The 26,298-nt window shown below is 36.1% G+C and overlaps 2 protein-coding genes across 3 annotated transcripts; one reads left to right on the forward strand and one right to left on the reverse strand.

The window, feature by feature from the left end:
* Positions 1-7: 7 nt before the first annotated feature.
* Positions 8-21,128, forward strand: LOC110805107 (calcium-transporting ATPase 8, plasma membrane-type). 2 transcript variants are annotated; one of them, XM_022010723.2, is made up of 35 exons: positions 8-186; positions 433-702; positions 2,217-2,333; positions 2,415-2,454; positions 2,686-2,795; positions 2,928-3,059; positions 3,177-3,266; positions 5,054-5,123; positions 7,115-7,185; positions 7,373-7,456; positions 7,532-7,609; positions 7,697-7,768; positions 9,194-9,277; positions 9,401-9,483; positions 9,585-9,693; positions 9,777-9,832; positions 10,625-10,667; positions 10,746-10,829; positions 10,982-11,119; positions 12,529-12,594; positions 12,667-12,765; positions 13,146-13,256; positions 14,155-14,325; positions 14,909-14,968; positions 16,175-16,339; positions 16,493-16,609; positions 16,713-16,811; positions 17,127-17,264; positions 17,377-17,477; positions 19,122-19,167; positions 19,275-19,409; positions 19,637-19,744; positions 19,848-19,939; positions 20,179-20,276; positions 20,721-21,128. In XM_022010723.2, exons 2-35 carry the CDS (start codon positions 538-540, stop codon positions 20,723-20,725), a joined length of 3,237 nt encoding a protein of 1,078 aa, XP_021866415.1. In that variant the 5' UTR covers positions 8-186; positions 433-537; the 3' UTR covers positions 20,726-21,128. The 2 variants fall into 2 exon arrangements, with proteins under 2 accessions (XP_021866415.1, XP_021866416.1); XM_022010724.2 differs by having other exon boundaries at positions 112-702.
* Positions 21,129-25,254: 4,126 nt separating this feature from the next.
* Positions 25,255-26,058, reverse strand: LOC110805103 (uncharacterized). The gene has a single exon (XM_022010717.2). It carries the CDS (start codon positions 25,946-25,948, stop codon positions 25,415-25,417), a length of 534 nt encoding a protein of 177 aa, XP_021866409.1. The 5' UTR covers positions 25,949-26,058; the 3' UTR covers positions 25,255-25,414.
* Positions 26,059-26,298: the final 240 nt, after the last annotated feature.

The following is a 26,298-nucleotide window of genomic DNA, read 5'->3' on the forward strand; positions in this document are numbered from 1 at the left end:
TGACCGGTAACTTCCTGGAAACTTCTCAGCTTCTTCCTCAGGCTTTGCACTGCTGAAACTGCTGAAACTGCTCTCACCAGTAAACCAGTCACCATCACAAGTGTGTGAATAGTGACAGAGAGGAAAGAAAAAGAAGGCAAGGAAAGTAAGCAGGAAAAAGACGATTCGAATTCCGAATATTTCTGGGTATATTTTCATTATTTATAGCAATCTTCCTCTTCCTTTTTGCTCTTTTGCTTCAATGTTGCAACAAGGAATTTATTCCAAAGTTATTGCTTCAAATCCATCTTACCATTTTTAATTAAATCTGCTTAACTTTAACAAATCGTATAATATTTTCAAATTTCCATGTTTAAATCATTCATTTCACATTTATTTTCAAGAGAATTGAGAAGGAAGAAAAGGAATAATCGAGTTGTAGTAATAATGCAGTAAAGTTGAGTTCAAACTCAACCACAACTACCCACAACTACCACTACAAGGGAAAACTACTTTTGAGTGTTATCTCTCCTGCGAAGAAGGTAAAGGGAAAAAACAATGGAAGTTGAGCAGCTCAAAGGTTCGCCGTATCGGCGGCATAAAGATTTGGAAGCCGGTGGAAGTAGCCGCGGTGGTTTTTCCGACGAGGATGGTGGTGGGTTTAGTCCGTTTGATATTACCACTACTAAGAATGCTCCTATTGAACGCCTCAAACGCTGGAGGGTATGTCAGTTTTTAATTTTTGTTTTGGTGCTATTTTTTGATGTTTATTTATTTAATAAATTTGTTAATTTTGGTGCTAATTTTTGTATTTTGGGTTTTATTGGATTAGTTTATTGATGGGTTTGTTTTGGTTGTTTTTGTTTTTGTTTTGTTTTTGTTTTTGTTTTGTTGGTATTTGTTTATGAATGATATTTAGGGTGTTGTGGGTTGTGAGATTTAGGTTGAGTTGCATTTTGAGTGTAAAATCTGTGCAGGGGAGCAAACTGTATTGAGATTAATTTTGTAAATTTTGGTGCTAATTCTTTTGGTACTGTTATTTTGGGTCCTGTTGGATTAATTTGTGGATGAGCTAATTTTAGATATATTGGTTGGGTAGTTTGTGGAATGTCATTTTTAAGAGGAAAAATTCTGTGGGTAGTATTTGTTACAATGAGATTTATTGTGTATTGAATCTGGGTGTTGTATACTTGTATGTAATGAGTTTATTTGTTTGAATAATTGAAGTTGAGTGATAAGATATAGGGTGGACTGCTTTGTTTCACTAAAAAAATCTGGGTATGAATGTAGTGGATCAAATTTGAATGAGAAGGGGGAATAATGGAGGGTATTTCATAGTTAATATGATATACGAAGTAGACGATCTTTGGGGATTGGGGGGATTCTTTTGTTCGTATGTTTGTATAGATTCCGGACTGTTGGTGAGTAGTGAAGTGAATGTTGGTTGATAAAAGCAAAAACACTTCTAACATGCATGGACCAGCTTGATCTAGTAACCCAACATGAATACTGTTAGCAAGCTGAATTGCGTATGAGGATTGTTTCACGCACAATCATGTGTGCTTTGATTTATGTTACTCAGACTCGGCTAGAGGTGTCAAATAGGGGTACACGTCCAACTGTTAGACACGTCCATTTTATAATACTTATATGATGTTGGCCCAAAACGAAAGACCTAATTGTCATACCAATCAAGTATCTGATCTGGATATTTGAGGTGAAATGAAGAATAGGCTATGATTCCGGATTTTTGACTTGATACTCCAAATAGGTATAGACACTTGAACACCTCAATTTTGGCCAACAAGGTAAATGGGAACGTATGTTTCTCCTCATGCCTATAGTTCAGTTTTTTACGCTTGTAACCATGTCCAGCATCTTCTAGTTAAGCATCTTTTCATATCCCAGACTGTTGAACTGGATTTATGTCCAAGTTTGACACGCATTACCATCTAAGCATCATAGCTTGCGTTTTTACTGGTTGAATTTGTAGAGTTCAACTAGTTGAGCTAATTACCTTAATACTTTTGGAGGCTTAAGAAGCACTTGTAACAATTAAATATGAACAAAAACTAGATTGCTGAAGTGTGCTTGAGTTGAGGCTTTCATCACCATTTGGTTGGCACAGCGGCGCTGGAACCAATTGGTCACTATTTGTTTCCATTATAAGTTATAACTGTATATAATGCTATACCATGGGAAGCAGTTTGAGCTGATTAAATACTGTTTATCTCCAGCAAGCAGCACTTGTTCTTAATGCTTCTCGGAGGTTTCGTTACACCTTGGATTTGAAGAAGGAAGAAGAGAAAAAAGAAATAATCAGAAAAATCAGAACGCATGCACAAGTCGTACGGGTATGTTTTTAACTCTGGGGACTATTCATTTATATTTGACTATTTAAAATTGTTTTTCATTTGTATTTGTCACTGTTTTAGGCTGCAAATCTTTTCAAGGAAGCTGCAGAGAGAGCACAGGGTAATTCTCTTGTCATTCTATTTTCATAGATAGGCAGCAGTAATTATGTGAAAGTTTACTTTGGTTGTTGTGAATGTTGCATTTTTTGGTGGTATCTTTCTATTTCTCCCTAATCATGTTGGGTTGTGCAGTTAGGCTTATTTGCTACATAATGTTATCAGCTAAGTGGCTTGTGGTTCCTGCTATGATGTTTTGTTTATTCTCTCACCATATGTTTTTGTTTTTTCAAAGTAACCCAAGAGTATCCTGATGTTCAACATGGCGATTATGGAGTTAAGCCAGAGGAACTTGCTGCCATGTCAAAAGAACACGATTCATCAGTTCTGCAGCAATTTGGTGGGGTAAGTTTGTTAGTATTCAGCTAGTTCTTTTTAGTGATTCCTGTCCTCTGGCTGTGTATAAAGCATTTAATTTGTTTTTAATGCTGTTTGTCTTCTCTATTTTAACACGCATTACATGTATTTGAATTTTAGGTACCTCGGTTAGCAGAAAAGCTTAAATCAAATTTGGAGAAGGGGATCCCAGGGACTGAAGAAGATATGCAGCAAAGGAAAAATGTATTTGGATCAAATACTTATCCTCGAAAAAAGGGGCGAAGTTTTTGGGTTAGATTTTTTTTTTTCCCAAGGAACATAATTTGCTTGAAAGATTTTAATAAATTTTCTGAAATGAAGGATATGCAATATGACTTATCCTCCTCTATTTTTTCTTACATGGTTTAGCGGTTCCTTTGGGAAGCTTGTCAAGATTTGACTTTAGTAATATTGATGGTAGCTGCTGTGGCATCTCTGGCTCTCGGTATCACATCAGAGGTGAGTCTGAAGCCTTGGTGGAAGAAAATTGTAGTATATGTTTGCTGTTGGTTCATTGATAATTAAATGGCTTGGGTTTTTTTAATCAAAACCTCAACAAGCGTCAAACAGTTTTGTAAAAATAAATGTTTAGGAAAAATCAAGTGCAAAGCTGAATGGTTCTCTGATACTCGGGTTTAAAAGCTATTGCATCCTTTTTTGGTCCACAAATACAACTGCTTTGAGGTTATATCAGTGTCATGATTTTCAGTGAGAAATCAAGTGCTGAGCTGAATGGTTCGCTAATGCTCAATTTTGTTTTCATTGATAGTTCATTTCCGAAGTCCTCTATTGCTTCTATTGATTGTTCTAGCTCAAGAGTAATATGAAATTTAAATTTTCAACTGACAAGATTTCTTATTATTAATAAAAACGGCTGATTTTGGTATTAAAATTTTATTTACTTTGGCTATAGTTCCTTTCTCCTGTGCTTTCCGAATCCCATTTGTTAAATGGATAAGGGAATTTTCGGATCGATACGCTTTCCCCGAGTAGTTAAAAGACGATGAATAATTAAAAGAAATTGTGTGAACAATGTCCTACGAGTTATCAAGTTCAAAAACAATCTGTTTTTTTTCCCCTTTCTAAAAGCAACCCCTTTTATTAAGTTTTTATTTGACTAGCTCTACCAACAGTTGTCTACCATTAGAAAATTCTGTCATTGAGGGCCTATTTTCCGTTAACAATACCAAAACACATGATATTCTCTTAGGGCATGTTTGATATAAACTTAGGAAAGGAGATGGAAATGAAATAAATAAGAAGGGGGAAGGGTAGTGTTAGCTATTACTAATATTAGTTATTTGGTATAACTTAGGAAAAGAATCACTTGTAACAAATTGGGGATTGAAGAGGGTAAAAATGTTGTTACCATAGGGTTGGGAGTGGTAATTAATGGTGTAATGGTTGCCTTAGGAAAACTGCTCTCATATCAAACAGTATTTAAGGGAAATAGTTCCTTCCCTTAAAAACTATATACCAAACATACACTCCATTGAATTCTAGAAGTAATGAATTGAAGACCTTGGGGCTTTTAATGTCTGATATTGTTATTTCTCACTAATTTTTGGATTAGGGTTAACAATTATGGGGGTAATTGATAAATAACATGAACTTATGGAACACTTAATCCCAGATCTGAAGTTGAACAGTTAACCTCTATTGAAAACCATAATATAGAATTGGACAATATCTCAGCTACTTTAGACCCAATTTCAAAACTTAATCATAACCTCCTTTTATTACGCTAACAACTCGGTAATACACCCCCCCCCCCCCCCCCGGTTTTCGATCCGTTGCTTGGATGTTCAAAGATGATGGATTTTGATTGAGATGGCTTTGAAGATTCAATGGAAAATGGAGAAATTATAAGAGGAAACTCGAAAATGGGAGGTAAAGAAAGGGAACGGGAAGAATCAGGGCCTATTGGAATATTGGTCTTATTGTTCAGTTAAAAACTTGAAAATAGGTAGTTGTCTCTAAAACAAGTTCAGGATTATTAGGTAGTTCTTTTCTAAATATTATATCTAATAGGCTGTTAGACAAAATTTCCTTAGCTTGAAGGAGTGGTCCTTTTTTTTTTTTTTTTTTATCTAATTTATTTCAAAGATGTAGAGCGTACCACACCTTTGACAACATTTTTTGAAATTTGTTTTCTAAATTTCATGTTCATTACAGTTGATTTTTTTCATGTTTCTTTGGCACTTGGAATTTTATTCTTTATCATTACTGTTTTTTTATCTTTACAGGGAATTCAGAAAGGATGGTATGATGGGGGAAGCATTCTCTTTGCTGTGTTCCTGGTTATTTTTGTTACAGGTATAATTGATTATCTTCTCAAGGATCGCGGATGTGAATCCTTTATTTGATATAAAACTGTTTCTATTCTCTGTAAGTTGGCAGTGTTGACAAGGAGGGGAACTCATTACCAAGGCCTATGATACTTCGATTCCTTATGGCGTTTGTGTTGTCAAATGAGCTAGACTTAACAATTTGCTTTTAATAGGAACAGGTCACAGTAACCAAGCTACTTAGATCAATGGGGAGAAAAAGGGAAACAATGTTAGTAACCTAATGATATTTCAAGGGGTTAGTCACTTAGTTGATGTAGATCTTGGGCTAAGAACACGAAATGTGAAATGAAAGTTACATATTGCAAGAATAGTTTACTTAAAAGTTGATGTGAAAGGATGACCAATGAACATACTTCCTCCGTTCCAATATTATTGCACCATTTATCTTTTAAGGAAGTTTCACAAATATTGCACCATTTCCATTTTAGGAAATAAAATATTTGCTTTCACACTATAAATATCCCAAAGAAACCTTTGCAAAGGATGGGGTGAAGTTCTTGCATATACGGAATAGTACCTTGAGGCTGTTTCTGGTTTACTCTTAATCAGATACGCAATAGATGTTTGTTATTCACAATGAATACAAAGCGTAAGCAGTGTAGTGAGTCAATTTATCATTCTAATTTGTCGCATCGTATTTTGAAAGTCCTTTAGCAAAGTAATTTTAACTTTATTGGAAACAACCATTGGGAAAATTCTAGTATATAGGAACGATTTCCAAAGTTGGTGTTGAAAAAGAAAACCCTTTTTGTATTTTGTTTGATATTTGATGAGAAGTTGGTTACATTTATGGTTCCAAAATATAGCCAATAGAAGTTGGTTGGTGGAGTAACTCACCTTGTGACTTGGAGGTCACAGGGTCGAGCCCCATCAGTTGCGATATACTTGGGAGGGGCTTAAGTGTAGAGTTGGGCTGACTAACATGTGATAGGCGCTGGTGGTTCAGTAGGGTCCCTTCTTCTTAACCTAATAAAAAATGACATTGCAATATGTATACGAAGTACAATACAAATTAAGTTATATTAAGGGGTTGTGTGGTTCATAAACCAAGATAAGGAAAGGAAACAAGAAAGAGGAATGAAAAGAATTGCATCAAAGTCTATTCAAAGAACAATATTTTTGGTTGGAGGTGAGAAAGATTTTAATTTTATTTTTAAATGTTTGGTGAGTAAAGAAGATTGAAGGAGAGGAAAGCTAACACCTCTCTCAACAACTGTTTCTGACCGCCACGAACACCAATACCAGACACCACCTCTAAGCCACCGATGAATCGTAAAATTTCCGAACACTTTCAATTTGCATGATTTGATATTTTCTTAATCAAAGAACAATAAGTTTAATCAATATCAAAGACAAATAATCGAAGACCACACCCTTGTAACCACTATCTTCTCTTCTCAACCACCATATCTGATATCCGACACCGTCAGCCTTCAAATTCAATTGTATAGCGTCGTATTTGACTGGAGGTTCCAGATCTGGAACCTTGCAGCCCAAGTTTGACTGACCATGATAGGGTCGAATTGTACCATTGTCGAAGGTGTGTTGGTGTTGTCGTGGAAGTGTGTCAGGGAACCCTTGGGCCTCGGATCATTGCCGGAGTTTTAAGTGACGGCTAGGGTTAAAGCTCTGTTGGACTGACAGTACAGGATGAGTAGAGACCTAGAGGAGGGAAATGGGATATTGGAGAAGTCCCAAGTTGGCTTGGGTAGGGAAACAAAGTGAGGGAAGAGGGAGCTCAAAAAAATAAAAAAATATGGAAAGATGACTACAAGAATGGGAAACCAATCAACGGCCGAGAGAGACATGGTTCAAATTCCTGTCTCTTTTTCGTTACGGCCGTTCAAACAGCCCCATAGCTTATTTTATCTTCTTTTGTTGGTTTGTTTTGCTTTTGTTTTGTGTTGTCTTAATTTTTCTAAGGAGATGTGAAACTTTTTCCCCCCTATCTTGTAGCCATCAGTGATTACAGACAATCTCTCCAGTTCCAGAATCTGAATGACCAGAAAAGAAATATACATCTTGAGGTACTTTAATACTTGTACACTTTCTTTCTACCATATTAAAAGCACGTAGCCCAAGACTAGGAGGAGTAGCCTCATTGAATATATATCTCTTTCGTGCATGCTCTACTAGATTGTTGTTGCATGTATCATTAGATTGTTTTTGTATGCCTCATCGGAGTAACCATGTTCTATTTATATGTACGCGCAGGTTATCAGAGGGGGTAGAAGGGTGGAGTCTTCAATCTTTGACATTGTTGTTGGAGATGTTATACCGCTTAAAATTGGTGATCAGGTAAATTTATTTTTATTTCTCTCTTTATTCATGCAGTGTGTTTATGTATATGCTTATTGGGCTGGATTGTTTTAGGTGGCTGCTGATGGAGTGCTAATTTCTGGTCAATCTCTTGCAATTGATGAGTCAAGTATGACCGGAGAGAGCAAAATCGTACGCTTCTTCCTATTCTTAGTCCTTGACACTTTTAAGTACTCACCTCATTCCACTTGTTGAACCTCGTGAACTGGACTTTTGTAGATTACCAAGGATGCAAAGTCACCCTTCTTAATGTCTGGCTGCAAAGTAGCTGATGGCTACGGTACTATGATGGTAAATTTCAAACCCTTAGTTGTATGTAAGCCCTGATCAGCGGTTGTAGTTTGTAACTGCACTGAGACTTGTGTTTTTTTGGATTGTACAGCCTTCTGTTTAAATTAAGAATAGTTTTCTTTCATTATACTACCTGCCATGATGCATTTTACTCCACAATCTTGACATTTTAACTTTGTTGGTTCGGTGAAGTCAAAATTATACTCTTCTTGTCCAAAATGATTGTATTAGTTTCCAGGAGTATCGGGTTTGTTTTATTGGAATTCCCTGAGTATCCACCGTCACTTTCTGTAATTTGCTCATGACTATGCAAGTGTCTATAACAGTTGTCTGCTTCTTTCTAAATGACGACTGGTACAGTTGATATAGAGCAGAGGTAGTATTTCTTTGTGAATTGCGAGTGCAGATAGAGGATGCTTATAGTATAGGGATAAGTAGGCACATCATTTATTTTCCCGAATTTTCAAATCAAGTCGACTAATTATCTATTCTCTACATTGGCATTTGTATGCTTCCAGCACAATTTTCCTTGGATTGTTGCTACAAGTCTGCAACAGAATTTGATGTCCTGTATTCGATATGTGTTGCTGCTATCAATGGCCCAAAATCATACAAACCCATGAAATTATTACAGTGCTCTACTAAGGCTCTCAGCTACAGCCTGGGTCCTGGGATGAGTTAAATGGGTCATGTATTTGCAGCCTTACTTAGATACCTTACGCCCAATCAGCTTTACCCCTAAAATATGCGAGAGGTTGTTTTACAACCTTGATGCTTCATAGAAAGGCATCTACTTACTACTCTAAGCAGATGATAAAGCAAAAACTTAGTAGAACAATTTTATTTCATTTGTCTAAACTCGAGAAGTGAAACGTTGGCCCTAGAGAATTACAGTCTTGTTGGGTATGGATGGATGAAAGTATATTGGTTGATTTGGTAAGAGAAATTCAGAGGGGCAAGAAAATGTGTTAGAATGCGTGTCATACTGTCATCAATCTCATCAAGTCATCATGGAAAGCAGGGAACAAGAACTCGCGAGCAATTATCACTGGCTGTTAGAAAATTTTGTATGAGAGTTGATTTGAAACGGGGTCATTCTAGCAAGTTGTAATCCTTGAGTGGCGTGATCCTTGACAGGACTCATGGTCTTATTTGTTCAGAGATTGAGTACAGTAGAGGATTGTTGTCGGTTCAAAAGTTACACATGCTGCCAGTTATTGCAATCTACCTTCCATTAATGTGGCTTTTCTTGACTTCTGTACCATCTTCAGGATTCATTTGATTAGTTTGTTTCTTCCTGCCTACTGTAGTATACGTTTCGTGTTGTTTAACTGTAGTAGTTAAAAAATTATTTTAGACCTGTTGTACTCCGTATGAGATTCCCAGTTTGAAGGAATCAGTTTTTTAGTATTTAATTTGTTTCAGGTCACGAGTGTGGGTATAAACACGGAATGGGGTATGCTTATGGCCAGCATTTCAGAGGACACCGGTGAAGAAACACCATTGCAGGTATGTTCCTTAATACACATGTCGCTATGAACAGATTTTTATCAATACACATACATACATATTTTTGTTTTTCTGTAACACCTTTTTTATTTTCTTTTAATTTAAATGTCTTCAATTCCTCAGGTGCGTCTGAATGGCCTTGCGACTTTTATAGGTATTGCTGGTTTAACAGTGGCCTTTGTTGTTTTAGTTGTCCTCCTTGCAAGGTAAGTCAAATTCAGTTCACAATTTTACATTATATTCTCTGATTACTGCAATACAGCTGTATTATTGTTTACCATAAAATACATATGGCGCCCTGGTGTAGGTACTTCACTGGTCATACAACAGATGCCAAAGGAATGCCAGAGTTCCAGAAAGGAAAGACAAGGGCAAAACATGCGATAGAAGGAGTCGTCAGGATTGTCACTGTTGCTGTATGTACACCTTTCCTGGATTTTTTTTTTCTTGATAAATATGCTGTTATTCTTGTGGGCATTACAGCTAATTGACATTTCAGGTGACTATTGTGGTTGTTGCGGTGCCTGAAGGTCTTCCCTTGGCTGTAACCTTAACGTATGTCTAATACCCTCTTCTTTCATTTGGTTTTTCGTTTTTCCTTTGTGGCCTCCAGTTAAAGGAACTCAACATTTGTGTATAAATCTTATAGGCTCTGTTTCGTGTTTATTCTATTTTCCCCATATTTACGATGTATGACTGCTTCTGTTGTCCTGAATTATGTCATTTGGACTCGTCTTTTTTTCTCGTATTCTGTTGTCGGGCACTAGAATCTCTGAAATTGGGTACGGTAACTCGACAGAGTCGACACTGCATTTTGGACCTGTGGAGTCGTTATATGTATGTCCAAGTTTAACACTTGAGCGGATCACCTATGTACGGCAAAATTACCCACAGAGTAACCTTAAGTCTCCCATAGTTCTTGATGACATGAACATATGTGAATATAGTTGAGTTCAATAGAGATCATTGCTTATGTTGTAGGCCTCACCGATGTTAAAATAATAGCATGCAGAGATTCTCTTGGTGCATGTAGTTTTCCGTCATTTTTTAAACGAATATTGAAGGAAGCTATGCAGAGCGAGGGGGTCTTGGTTACTATATTCTTGCTCGTTAAATATCTGTTAGTTAAATATCTGTTAATATGACCGGGGTAGGGCCAAAACAACATTAAATCTTGTGCTGCAAGAGTAAAATCTTCTAGAACTTAGAAGGATCAGCAAGATGGCATACGTGCTCTTCTTGTTTGTTCCAATATCACAATTGTGTAGAACGGTATTTCTAGATAACTGTTCTGTTACATACTTGTATCCTTCTCATTGCTGATTAATTTTGTGATGTCTCTTGCAGGCTTGCTTACTCAATGAGAAAAATGATGAGGGACAAGGCTTTGGTTTGTATCTCAAGCATTTATTGAGTAATTATTGTTGATTTGATGATGTCGTGTTGATCAAATCTTACTCCACTACAGGTTCGTAGGCTTTCAGCTTGTGAAACCATGGGTTCTGCCACTACAATATGCAGTGACAAAACTGGAACGTTGACCCTTAATCAGGCAAGGCTCTGTTCATACAATTACTACAAGTAGTCGCTGCACGTTCTTATGTTTATTTATTCATGGATTGAAATTTATATACTCTACTTAATATTGATTTGTTTATTGAATGCATTACGATACACCTCATATTTCTGTTTAAATCCTTGCAGATGACTGTCGTCGAAGCTCATGCCAATGGGAAGAAATTTGATCCACCAAATGATGTTTCGTTGTTTTCTCCCATGTTATCCTCTGTTCTCGTCGAGGGCGTTGCGCAGAATACAACTGGCAATGTGTTTCTTCCCGAGGTGAGTTCACCTTGAATTTTCACTCTAAAGGAAATTCCTTACATGAAACTTAATGTTGGGGTGTGGACAGATGGACTGGGTTGAATTGAATCATATGATAATTGTGGTCCACGTAGATGATTGTGTTAGTCTGTTGAACATAATAAATTGGTTGTAAATTCATATTTTGGGGGTTGGAAGGATGAAAGAGAAAAGTCTGTTATGGAGAAATGCCTTGATTTTATCTTGTGTACCATTTGGCTGGAACAGGATGGTAGAATTTTTGATAGAGTTGCTTCTTCCTGTGATAGGTTATTATGGGACAAACTAATTTGTAGCGATTAGGGGCTAAGGCAGTTGTGGCTTGTTAAAGTATATGTATATCCAATTGGGGAGAAACAGAGGAACTGTGCTAACTTGTACTTCCTACGTTCTTTTGTAGCTGACGCATTTTGACTTTTGGTACTATTCACATATTGCACTTTGACTATCTTTTGTGACTTATACATAAAAAAATATAGCCATGTAGGATCTTATTAGATTCGTGTAATTGTGTTTTTTAAAATATCAACTTTTTTTAATTTTTATTTATAATTAAAGATATAAATGGTTGAAGTTGTGCATTGGAAAAAGTGATAAAAGAAGCGTGTCAATAAAAAAAGAACTGAGGAAGTATACAGTATTTTGGGTGTTCTCCCTCACCCTGTCTTGATGTTTTCCTCTCTCTGAGTTGCTGTCTTCTGGTGGTTGAAATGCTGGAGAACTTGGTATAAGAAATACTTTCTCCATTCAATATCTATTGCGTTATGTGGGTTGGGCGCAAAAATTAAGGAAATTTGATAAAGGGTAGGGATGGACCACTTGACCCGTGCGATTATGTGAAAGGAAAAGATTGACAACATTGAAGTAAGCTCAAGAATGCCATTTTGAATGTCAAATTGTCCACTTAGGAATGTTGCCAATCTTGCCACTGAATGAAACTTCATAAAGATTATGTAGCAATAGAAAAATATCAGAGGAATTATGTGTTACTGGCATCGTTAACTTTCTGTTGAATATCTTGTGCCTCTTTCTCCATGGTGGGGCTAAGGGTGGCTAATAGAAATCACCCACTGCTGCTGAACCAGAAATTCTTTCTGTGATCGTTATGTATCTTGTTTTTTGTTCCGTCTGAAGTTGGCTGGATAAATAATTAAGATAGAGAGCATTTTTAGTTATGAATAAAAAACTTTAATGCATTGTAAATTAATTTAGGTTCAATAATATCCCAACATACAGAGGCAGTTAAGCTTCTAGAGTTTTACCCCTCTCTTAGAAGTACCCTAAAATTAGATTTTTTTTGAAAATTTAGTCCAAGTAATAGTTATTGGCTTTCTAAAGTGGAATTATTAAGCCATGGCCGTGTGCTACTTTTTTTGTTTTCAATGCAGGGTGGTGGGGATATCGAAATTTCTGGGTCACCAACAGAAAAAGCCATCCTTTCTTGGGGAGTTAAGGTACTTAATTTGCGATATTGGTAATTGAAGCTGATAATATCTTTTTCCTCGTTACTAACTTGAAGTTTTCAGCTTGGAATGAACTTTGATGCTAAAAGAGCAGAATCTAAGATCATCCATGCATTCCCGTTCAATTCAGAGAAAAAAAAGGGAGGCGTTGCTGTTAAAACAGTAAGTTTTGTGACAGAATTTTATGTCAACCCATTTTTTCCCCCTTAATTGATCCTTCCATCATGATAAGATGGTGAAGATTATGCTACACCAAAATATAATTAAATGGGCTTTTATATACGCAAGTGGTGACTGGTGAATGAGCAAACTATTAGTGTAATGGTTGCTGTAAATCTTTGTTTTTTACATGGACATGGTACAACCTGCTTATTAAATCCTCTAGACAGTTTTAGTGTCAATAAGCTAAGAATGACCCTGGTCTCTCTTCCTCCGTTTGCCAATTTTGAAATATTAATTTTATGGTGGGGAGAGTGGGTACTTGAACAGATGGCTATTTTCTACCATGAACTTATTGCTCCTTTTTTATATCTTATTTGCAGACTGGTTCTGAAGTTCATGTACACTGGAAGGGAGCTGCTGAAATTGTCTTGGCCTCGTGCACTAGTTTTTTGGATGAAAATGACACTTTGGCTCCACTGGACGAGCAGAAGGTAAAGCAGAAAATGTGGTCCAATAGAATATTCACACATTATCCTATTTTTTTAAATCTGTTGTGGCTCGTCTTCTGATATATTATACTAGTCTTATATGCACGCGGGACGTGCGAAGATATATTTGAAAACCAAATTATGTTATGTAGAAAAAATTATCCACAAAAGAAAAAGTAGACATCAAAATAATTGGGGGATGGATTTTTATTATGTTTGTTTGATTGAATTTTGTTTAAAAACTTTAAGTTAAAATATGATTTATTTGTGACAATATCAAAATGTGGCATAATGAAGTATTTGAAAGAAGAAATAAATTATGTTATAAATAAGGAGTATATTTGATTGAGAATAAGTATTTGGTTGTGACTTTCCTTTTTTATTTTGACTTTTTGTCAACTGTGATTAAATATGATTGATTAATTTATTTTGTTTTACAGTTAATGTTAATATAGTTTGTAAGTACTAAGGAGCGTTTTAGACTATTTTATAGGAGGACACCAAAAGGTCATTTACGATAATGACCTCAAGAGTTCCTTATGGAATAGGGATGAAAGTAGAAACAATTGGGCCGAAGAGCTTTGTTAGTTTCCCTCTTGTATTCTGACTTTTTAGTCTACACAAGAATGTACAGAACTATATAACTGGGTGAATCATACTGTTATCTTTGTTCTGATAGAGGTCAGTAATAGTAATGTTAGTTCTCCTTGAGTTTCTCGATTGTACCAAATTGTGGGCATATTTTAGAGGACTCGAATTCTTGCCAAGTTTGGAATAAAAAACATTGTTATTATTAAGAATTTGCTTGGTGATTTTTAAGATCGGCATTTTGGTAGGCTGTTTAAGTGCATGCACTCGTTTCATGATACATGGTTTTAATTGGCTACCTCTGATGTCACAGGTGGCATATTTTAAAAAGGCTATTAACCAGATGGCAGAGCAAAGTCTCCGTTGTGTTGCCATTGCATATAGATCACTCGAGTTGGATCAAGTGCCGTCTGATGAAGAGAAACTATCTCAGTGGGTGATTCCAGACGATGAGTTGGTTTTGCTGGCAATTGTTGGTATAAAGGTACTTGATCAGTTAATATGAGTGTCACTGTCAGTGCGAAGGGTTTATGCCTTCACAATTCTTGTTAAAGGATATTTATGCTCTGTAGAATCACTATTCTATGCTTTTGGAGGTCTTGGGTCTTGTCAGTGCTAGCTTTGATTAGTTCAAATCTCAATGCTGGAAACCGGATGTCTGAATCCATATCATTGGAGTCTATTGTGGTTTGCATTGCTATAGACAACGCAATAAGTTTAGACACGAATAAACATTTAAAAACATCTGCGAACACTTGAATTTTCTGCGTCTATGTATTCATGTATTGGACAATTGCCTTGCACCTTATAACCTATGTCTTTTTAAAACCAGGTCAGAATTAGGGACAGTATCTGGAGTAGCAGTTATTGGGAGGCGTTAGGTTCACCAAATATTTACTGTCTTCTTATCTAGCAGTTGATTATTTTCTTCATGTTTCTTCCCTTTGTTTTAATACCACCGATTGTTGTTTTTACGCCTTTCGTGTTTATGTTTAGTGCTGGAGATGATGGGGTTGAATGTCAAAGTGTTTTACCAAAATTTAAGAAGTCTGATTGTTAATTTGTAGGACCCTTGTCGCCCTGGAGTCAAAGATTCAGTTGAGTTATGCACGGCTGCTGGTGTGAAGGTATGTTTCTTAAGTTGCAATCAATTTTGTTGCATTGGAAGCTTAATGAAGCCTTTTTTGCCACCAAAGTTTGTATTATCAAGTTGTTGAGTTTTTAGAACTCCAATGATAGTTTAACATATCTTGATAACATTGACCATTGCCCATGTGCATCTTCTTTGTTTTTCCTGTTTGCCGTGCTAAGGACTTTGAACCTGGGTAACTAGCCCATTATTCAACACTGGCTCGCGGAAGCAAAGTTAGGGTGTGTTCTCTTCAAGTCTTCAACTTATAGGACCTGAACTTGCCCTTATAAAACCTTATTAGATCTTATTTAAAGTTTATTACAGTAGATTATTTATAAACTTTTAGCCATTAGAATATTTATATTAGTGTTTTTTTTTTGTGTGAGGGAAGAATATTTATAACAACATAAATAATAGTCAAATATATAATAATGATAATAATAATAATCATAATATTACATATTTTATTCATTGGAACCTACAGTATCAACCTGAAACTTATTTAAATTAAGGTCCTATAAGTTGAAGAGAACACCACTTTAATATGTATTTAAATTGACGTGGCTGAACAAATGGGTATCTAATTATCTATAAGAGAGTACTGTCTAAGGCTTTGGTGTTTTTGGCAGCAATAGGGTTTCGGTGCTCGCTCTATTTATTTTAATCTATCCAAAATCTTCGCTTTATTCATTCCGATCGCAACAACAGGGGAAAAAAGACAAAAAATACAGAATGATTGTTATATCTCTCTGGCTTGACTTCTGTAAGGGCATATACGTATCTGGCATAAGCTTTGACTCCCTCCTATGCTATCATCCTGGTGATCACGAGTTGTAGACTTGTAGAGTTTTTTTTTTTGACAACAACTTGTAGAGTTGTTGTGGAGAGAACTGCTTATGTTATAAATGTGGAAACCGCTTAGTTTTCTGGGTCATATGAGTAGACTAAAAGAGACAGGAGAAGGGGGGACAGATTTGGAGAAGTTGTAAAGATTTACATGCTTAAGGTTGTGGCTGCATTGCCTAACTGCTTACTATGTTGGTTCATTGACATGTCATGTTTAAGGTTACACAAACTTCCATGTGCTTTCAAGTTTTTGACGATTTTTTTTCCTGAATTTTCCTAGGATCTATCATGCTTTATTTGTGTATTTATTTAGAATGGTAATCCCACTTCTAATCCTTGTCTGATGTGGCTTCAGGTGCGCATGGTCACCGGTGATAATCTTCAGACTGCTAAAGCAATAGCTTTGGAGTGTGGTATCCTAGCTTCAGATGCAGATTGTAATGAACCAAACTTGATTGAGGGGAAGTCATTTCGTAGCAAATCAGAAGCTGAGAGAGAAGAGATTGCAGACAAGATATCAGTATACACTTTAACTTTATTTACTCTTTTAAGTTAGCATTAATCCCCCTGCATTATTGCATTGGAAAGAATTGAACAATTAACCTTCAAGTGTAGTGCTTAAATAATAAATTGACAAGTAACATCGACTGACAGCAGTAACTATGTGTTACAGGTGATGGGAAGGTCTTCACCAAATGACAAGCTTTTGCTTGTTCAAGCTTTAAAGAGAAGGGGCCATGTTGTAGCTGTTACTGGTGATGGAACTAATGATGCTCCAGCATTACATGAGGTATGTTGTGAATGGATCTCTCTCAGTCACCTTTTCTTATTAGCAGACTTAACCTTTCTTCTGTATTGTTAATACTGAAAGTCTATTTTTTCTTTGGCTTTAGGCAGACATTGGTCTTGCAATGGGTATTGCTGGTACAGAAGTGGCAAAAGAAAGCTCAGATATCATCATCTTGGATGACAATTTTGCTTCAGTTGTTAAGGTAGGTTGGTCTTAGTTAGTAGTCAATTGATGCAAAGAACTGTGGCTCATTTCACTTAGTAGTCATGATGCATGAGGAATCTCTGGAGACATAGTATGATGTTGCTGTATGTTTGTTGAAAGCTTTACGAAAGTATGTATGTGTGTGTATATATATATATATATATATATATATATATATATATATATATATATATATATATATACTGGTACTCTGGGTGGATTCTTTAAGTGCGAATCTTCTTTCCTGCTCTTCATACTAGTATTTGAAGTGTATGATCAACTGGTTAAGGAACACTTTTTTTGTAACTCGCAGGTTGTTCGATGGGGTAGATCTGTATATGCAAACATTCAGAAATTCATTCAATTCCAACTTACAGTTAATGTGGCTGCCCTCATAATCAATGTTGTTGCTGCATTTTCCACTGGTGATGTCCCCTTAAATGCTGTACAGGTAGTTTTCTCACCTGTTCTTTCTCTACTTCAAAGGATATAGCATTTGCTAGTTTCGAGTTGCATAACATTCAGATGACCGTCTTCAATAATATCGCGTTTGTGCTATGCAGCTTCTCTGGGTCAATCTGATAATGGATACTCTAGGAGCGCTCGCATTGGCTACAGAACCACCTACAGATCACCTTATGCACAGACCTCCAGTTGGTCGAAGGTTTGTATAGGAAGCTTAACTCTTAGAAATATGTTTATTCATTTCGATCAAATTTATTTAAAATACAGGAAACATACTGTCCATCCATATAGTTGCTTCTCATGTTTGCATTATGAAGATTTCTTACAGTCTGCAAAAATCTTCTACTTTAAATATTGTGATGTATCAGTTCATACTCTAACCACAAGCTATACTATAGGGTTTGAGTGGGAGAGAATGCAATGGCGCAATGCTTTACATGTATGAGTTTGGTCTAGATAGCCAGGTGAATCGGGAAACGGGAATTCTCAAAATCTAGCAAACAAGGGAACATTTGACAATAGGAAGCTTAAAGGTGTTAAAAGAGAAAGTTATAAAACAACTTAAATTTTCTTACATGACCAAACAAGACCATTGACATACTGAGCAGAAAGAATAAGAGGAAAGTAGAGAGCTATCACCAAAATTGGGACACAATACCACATTACCACCACTAGACCACCAACCCAGTTTTCCAGCTTGGCAGTGTGACAGGAGTGAAAGCAGCATATAATACTCAACAATATAAATTCTGAATTCAGGGATTAGTCCATTGCATCAATATTTCCAGTACGAGAAGGGTGTGACCACCAATGATTTAACAGCGGTGTTAACCGAAGAGTGCAATTGAAGGGAGTTTGATGAGGACAGTGACAAGATGGAATAGAGGGGTGACAGAGAAGGGGTTAGTCAGCTAGGTCAAGGTTAAGGTAAATAAGTAGGTTCCACGTTTTTTGCTCGTGATAGATTTCAATATCAGAAATATCTCCCGTTGTTTCTGCCTGTTCCAGTTCCTTTTCTTCTTTGTCCTGCTGTTCCCATTTCTGGAATGCTGAAACTTAAGCTGCCAGACATTTCACATTCTTCATAGTTGGAAATTTATTGCTGTATTAGCATATTGATTTCCGAAAAATGATTGATATTTCTGGAGTGTATGATCAACTGGTTAAGGAACACTTTTTAAAAGTGCTTAGTTTTATAAGTGCAAGGCGCACCAGGGTGCTGAGAGGATCCCTTGAGCCTAGGAGCAAGGCAAAAAGGCGCGCATCTTCTGTAGGTCAGGCCGTCAGGCGCACCTAAAATGCCGAAAACCTGATAAAACCATTTGCAGAATGTATTTTGTACTCGAAACAATATATCACTGATAAAAGTCATAATAAACGCTTAAATTTACAAAGGGAAGCAAAATTTATTATTAGGTACCGGCACAAGGAAAAATCATTTAGAGAAGACTTGAGTAAAGACACAATCAACACAAATTAATCGGAAAAAAAAAGAAAAAAAAGTAGTTTTTCATGGTTGCTAGATTGGTCCCTAAAGCTCTAAATAATCTCATCTTTACTATGTTCTCTTCCATTTCATCATCATCCTGTACCAAAATTTGAGAGGTTGTAGCTGTTCCCTTTCTTTATTAACCTTAGATTAGATGAGTAGATGGTGATTTTCCAATGCCATAAATAGGTATTGAACTGTTTGATGACATTTGATAGCATCATGTTTTATAGCTGGAAGTTCTCATGTGTGTTGCATTGAAGATTTCTTGAACTGGTTATTAAGCGATTGGTTCTAGTTTTGTCCTTGAGTATCTTGGAAAATATTAAAAAAATTAACTTATTTTTTTTGTAGGGAGCCTCTTATAACAAATATTATGTGGAGGAATCTATTGATACAGGTGTGCCTCTTATGTACAAATATTAAATGCAGATACTTATATAGTTGAATTGGTCAATGTTCAATGTTATTGTATAATATAACTTGCCTGTTTTTTCGGTATCATAGGCTATATATCAAGTGATTGTTCTGCTTACACTCAACTTCCGAGGTCATGATATCTTGCGTTTGCGGCATGATACAACTGAACTCGCTAATGAAGTAAACAACACAGTGATCTTCAATGCATTTGTGCTTTGTCAGGTGAGCTTGGAGTACAGATAAACTAGCTTGTAGTTCTTTCACATATCTTTTCATTCCCTAGATGCTTACAATTTTCTTTTTGGTATGGGTATATAGACCTATAGTTAATATACACTTGAGAATTTTTAGGGAGCAGATGTAATTAGGGTGCAGGCGTTAGGTGTTTTGATAAATCTGTGGACTTCGACTGATGCATTAACACTTTGATTCAATTTGTTAATGTGCAGATTTTTAACGAGTTCAATGCTCGTAAGCCAGATCAGGTTAACATATTTGAAGGAGTTCTTAAAAACCAATTGTTTATGGGAATAATAGCAGTAACTATAGTACTACAGGTGAGGTTGGTAAAATTACGTGTATGGACTGTTAATAATTCAAAGTTGTGCAAACTTTTATTTTTTTTTTATTTCCTTTTTTGCTTTGTTGTGTATATGACAGGTCGTGATAGTTGAGTTCCTTGGCAAGTTTGCTAAAACTACAAGGCTGAACTGGCAAATGTGGCTCGTCTGCTTTGTCATTGGTATAATCAGGTAGTTCTTTTTTTCTGTCTGCGCTTTCTTGGTTTCCTGTTTCTCCCCGAGCATAAACCATATTTGTGTCATGTATATTAAACCCGTTATAATGCGTATTTTCATAGCTTTCCCTTTGAATGCTCTCTTTTGGTTTGCTGTTTGTCCTTCAACATATTCCATATTTATGTTATGTATTGCCTAAATTATCTTTTTGACAGATGTTTCTCATGTTCTGATCTCTCCTTTTCTTGAACTAGTTGGCCTCTTGCTGCCCTGGGGAAGTTTATTCCAGTACCAAAGGCTCCTCTGAGCGAGCTTTTAAAGTGTGGAAAATCTCGTCAGAGAAATAGCGACAGTAAGATTAATCTAAACTCCTCATCCCAGTTTTACCTCGTGAAATTTTCAAAATTCTTCCAAAGAGTACTACTACATTGCTTTGACCTTTGTTTAGTTTAAGGAATTCTGAGATGTACTTCTTCCGCTGAGAAATTGTTACACCACTTTCACTTTATGCACTCTTCATATACGAAGTATTAAATTTGACTATCTTTTTATACATATATAAAACAATAAATGTTATCATAAAAAAAATGGTTGGATTAGCCTCAATGTTTACTTTTCAAATTATTAAAAAAAAAATCATTTTTACTAATAGAGATATTAACGGTCAAAGGTGTGCTTTGGCAAACGTGAAAGTAAAATAAGGTGCAACTATTTCTAAACGGAGGAAGTACTTGTTCACCCCGTATTGATCACGTGAGCATTTATTCAAACTTGTTCATCTGTGCTGGAATTTCAGGCTAGGGAGGGAAGACTGGCATTCGGATGACAGTATACTTACAAGAAAGTAGATGGTAGCTTCAGATTTTCTGCGCGCTTTTGCTTTTGGTGACTAACAAAAACATACCGGGTTGACAGTGGATATAATTTTTCTTCCTGATATCATTGATGCCAAATCTTTTGTAAACAGATTTTTCTCTACCACTCCCTATTTTGGCCGGGTTGTTAATATCACGATTACAAGTTGTTGGTGTGTTAAAGAGTTATTGGTTTAGGTTTTGTTCTAGCTCTGGGATCGTAAGGCATATGACAAAAATTTGAGAATTTGAGAATTCGAGATACAAGAATGATTTCTGTGTAGTTGTTGGGCAAATGTGTATATTCACTTCAGATAGCAAGTATGAGTATGACCATTGTTATTATTCCATTTTTTTTGTTTTGTGTTGAAAGGAGTCGTATTTCTACTCTTTCGAGCATATGATATGTGTGTAACTACATAACTCATCTTATTTCTTACATCATCTTTTGTTGGGTTCGTGTGATTGCTTATGAAAATTGTACAAGTATGTGACATATATTCCTGGACTCAAACAAATGTCTGTCGAGAAACAAGTGATAGACTTACCTAAATTCGTCCAACTTCACTAGTATTGAAACAACTTTGGCAAAATCCTAACACTTATAAAGCTTCATACTTTGATTACTATTCACCCAATAGTGCATTTACGTGCATACCCCTCATTTTCTTCTTTGTTTTATTTTGTCTTATTCTTAACAATAGAGCATTTACGGTTTCACCCTTCCATTGCTATACAAAATATATTGTTTTCTTTGGGTATAACTTCCTATATATTGTACCTTCGAACTATCAATTAAAACGCATATGGTTTCTATTTCCCGTTACATGTAAATTCAACATTTAACTTTAACATATCATTTCTAGCATTTACCATAAATTGTAAGTTCCTAGCTTTTAAGTAACATTTTTACAAAAATAATATTTTATACCTTGGGGGATCATGTGCTAGCGCGCACGATCCAACAACTAGTGAACCTAAAATAGTAAAATCCTTGTTATCATTTGTTCTTTTGTCAAGTTGTTTCTTCCTCTATCTTGTTTAGCTTGCTAAAATTGAAAAATCGGTAGCACTTCAATCACAAATTCTTATTTATAATGGGTGTACAATAAATATTGTACACCAAATTAAAAGTTAACCCAAAATGCTTAAAAGTTAAGCTTATATATGTAAAAGTTATCTATTTTTAAGTGATAAATTTTTTCATTTTAGTAAAACTTATTTCTTCAAAATTACTAATAATGTATAAAATTAATCATTTAACCATTTAAAATATTTATCTATCAATTTTTTTTTACTAATATAAAAGTTAATCAAAACTAGGTTAAAGTTACAAATAAAATGGTTAAAGTTATCTTGGCAATAAATTTATTGTACACCTTGTGCGCGCAAGACCTTTTGCACTTCAATGGGAGAGTGCTAACAGCTATGCACGGCGTGACTCACGTGTTGTGTCACATTTTTTTCCTCAGTCCGTTTCAGACACGTCACTTTAAGACACGCGCGGGCTAGTTCTACTCTCTTTCAAGTTTTATTCCTTGCAATCAAGATATTGGTTGATTTAGCATCTCCTTGTGTTAAGCTGAATTCAATCGTTGTTATTGTTTTCTTGTGTTTTGAGTCAACAACAGAGATTCAGAAATGTGAGTAGAGGTGGCTGGTGCTATTCGGCCCGAGATGACCCAACTCAAGGAAACTCTGATGAAAGGGCAACACTAGGAGCGCTTGACTGGTCTTACAAAAGACCGCTTTGATGTCATATAAGTTAAGTAATATAACCAATTAGTTAAACAATGAAAACAATTAGTTAAGTACTGAAACCAAAGTAGTGAAACCAATCAATTAAGTATTTGAAATAATTAGTTAAGCAGTGAAACCAATTAGTTAAGCAATGAAATTAATTCGTTAAGCAATCAAAGCGGGTATATTCGAAGACAATCTTGCAGAAAAAGTTCCCGACCCATGCCCAGCTTTAAAGAGAGTCTCACATGTCGTTCTTCCACCTAACTAAGTTTGGAGTAACTTAGGCTCCGATTGGTAAGGCGTAAAACGTTTTTCAAGAGAAAACACAATTTCAAACTAGTTTTCCTTTGTTTGGTACCTTAAAGGAAAATGGGTGAAGATCGTGAAGATTGAGGAGAAGAAAGGAGAGGGAGGTAAGGAGGAAAGAAGGAAAAGTGTTTTCCCTCCCTTTCAAATGGAAAAGGGTTTTCCACCTTTGAGGGAGTCATGGAAAATTGTTTTCCATCCCTTACCCAACCAAACAACGTAAAATGATTGAAAAGGGGAAAATTGTTTTCCATGAACACGTTTTACGCCCTCCCAAACAGAACATTAGGTTCTTACCTTTATGTAAGTTGGTGAACACAACCGTTAGCAGGCGGCAGGCCATTGTCCTCAACTCCTCATCTTCAATATCCGCACAGTCAACCTCTTTATACTTCTGTCATTATAAGACCAAGAAAGACATAATATATGCTAGGATTATAGGATATCATTATCAGCTGACCAATCAAGTGCTCTACCCTGCAAACCCTAAAGTCGACATTCTTGATCTAGTTCAACCGCTACTCTATGTGAGTTACAGATATACTCCGTATCTAGCAACGAGCCTAAAGCCCTAAACACAAGTTCCTAACATCTAATATCCATGACGGATGCATTAGCTTCGTCAATCGCCAAGCTTAAGTACTATTACGTACTAGGCTGCACCAACAATCCAAGACTACTGCCACGTCTTACTGTGAATTCCACATAGAATCTACACAGAACTTATACTGTATACACTAATGTTCTGCACCTAGAATCACAAGGTAATGTCTGATCAAAAGATATTTTTATAAAAGCACCATGGATTCCTGTGAGGGATTTACACAAAAGGGCTCAACTAAGGTGATGTGCACTTCTATGAATTCCACATAGAATCTAGACAGAATTATATGGTACAAACTTAGGAAAGGAAATGAAAATGAAATAAATAAGAAGGGGAAAGGGTATATTAGTTGTTTGGTATACCTTAGAAAAGGACTCACTTGTAACGAATTGGGGATTGGGGAGGGTAACAATGTTGTTACCATAAGGTTGGGAGAAGTAACAAATGGTAGTAATGTTTACCCTTAGGAAATGGATTGTGTTACTACTCCTCTCATACCAAACATTAGGTAATGGAAATAGTTAATTGATTCCATTTCCACCACTTAAAAACTCTATACCAAACAGGCAAACAAGCTCTGATATTCTAGACTTAGAATCACAAGGTAACGTCTGATCAAAAGATATTTTAATAAAAGCACCATGGATTCCTAAGAGGGATTACACAAAAGGGGTCAACTAAGGTGATGTGCACTTCTTATAAACAGCTCAAACATATCTAACTTTACCAAATGTGGTATGCACTTGTGCTTGTCAAGGACACTAATTGACAAAACGATTCTTATAACATGATGCATTTGCCAATATATTATCAACATGGATTCAACCTCTATGAGATCGGGTCACATCATACGTAATTATGTGCCTACTTCAACCTCAAGACAACAACACTGTCAGCAAACTCAATACAGTTACTCCTAAACTACTTTAGCACTGTTACCTAACTAAAACTACACCCCTGCCTACACTACTAATGCATCCAAGCAACTGCACCATACCGTGTCAGAATTGAGACTGATGTTGAACGCAGTACCATCCCAACTCCCAAACACGACTCTCATCGGCAACCTTTTCTAATAACCGCCAATCTTACCCTCTAATTTTCTAACTCTCAAATTCCAACACTAACAATACAACCAAACAAATAAACAAATTCTGTTAATATCCAAGGAGAACGAATTCAATAACTAATCAAATTGAGAACTTTCACCTCAATTACACATGATTCCGACAACCAAATCAAAAGTCAAAACCCGGAATCACATTGTAATTTCATCAATTGCAACACTAACCATACAAGATACACCATGCACGTAGAAGTGTAGAACACTAGATTGCTTGCCACATTGCAACATTAACCATACAAGATACAACAATGCAAATAGAAGTGTAGAACACTAGAAAGCTTGCCACATTCATGGAAAGATCCTGGCTTTCGTGCTCTGGTGTATTTTTCTTACTTCTAAGTTCAAACATTAACCATACAACCAAACAAATCAACAATTTTAGTCGAATTTACAGAAACGAATCAATGACTAATCAAACTGAGACCTTTCTCCTCTGTTAAAAAATGACCCCAATAACCCAATCGTAAGTTAAACCCCAGAAACACTTCAACATTGCAACATCAGCCATACTACAATGTCTACAATGCAAGTCATACATTCACCAAACTCATGTGATATTATATATAAGTTGGATTCCTAGATAAAAATAAGATCACTTAAACAAGCTCAATTATCAAAATCCTACAAAACCAATTAGCTCAATGATTAAAATCCTACAAAACCAATACTTCCTCAAAAGCTACAAACACTTAGATCATACATTGGCCAAATTCATGTGATATTATATATAAGTTGGATTCCTAGATAAAAATATGATCATTTAAACAAGCTCAATGATCGAAATCCTACAAAACCAATAATAATTCCTCAACAGCTACAAACACTTAAGATCAGATCATATAACAATTATACAAAACTTACGACCTTAAATAAGCAGGGATCTTAATGCGAATAAAAAGCATACTCATGATATAAGCAATAACAACGGAAGCAATCCCAGCAGAAGCATACGAAACTCGAACACTCCGATCGCGGTTCTTATCAAGAGCAAGATCCATTAGAATGATTCCAACACCACCAAGCAGAAACATGAACCCAGAAGACAACCCTTCAATAATGTATTGCCCGTTAACCCGACCCGCGAGGAAGACGACGGGTTTAACGGCCCCGGTGCGGGGATCTTGAGTGGAACCGATGCCGGGGGGTTCGACGATAACGTCATAGACAATTCCGGAGACGACCATGAAGTAGGTGAGGAGGATGAGAGAGAAAACTGTCATGGGGGAAGGGAGGGAGAGTGAGGGGAGTTTGAGGCGGAGGCGAGGAAGATGAAGGAAAGAGAATGGGATGATTCGGAGGATGTGGAGGATTGGATCGATTGAATCGATTTGATCTGAGGATGAATTTGGGGTTGTGGATTGACGAGTTAGGGTTTCTGATTTGATCGCCATTGTTGCTGGAACTGTTAGCTTGGATTGGATTTTCTCTCTTCTTTCTTCTTTCCTAAGGTTGATGAAAGGGGGAAATAAAAGGGAGGTTTATATTTCCTTTTTTTGGTAGCATTTGGGGTTTTGGCTAAAGAGGTTAAGGACTAATGACTCACTAAGTCACTAAGACACTGACTCTAGTGAGAACTAACCGACCCGGTCGAGCCGAGTATTATTCTGTTTATGTTTATTATATGGAGATTTTGTATTTTACCATCTAAATGAATCTGAATTTGTGTTTTACCATTTAGAGTTCTCAAATTTTTATTTTACCGCCTAAAATATAAACAAAAATTCATTTTACCACCTTTTAA

Source organism: Spinacia oleracea, chromosome 2 (assembly GCF_020520425.1).
Source record: "Spinacia oleracea cultivar Varoflay chromosome 2, BTI_SOV_V1, whole genome shotgun sequence".
NCBI lineage: Eukaryota > Viridiplantae > Streptophyta > Magnoliopsida > Caryophyllales > Amaranthaceae > Spinacia > Spinacia oleracea.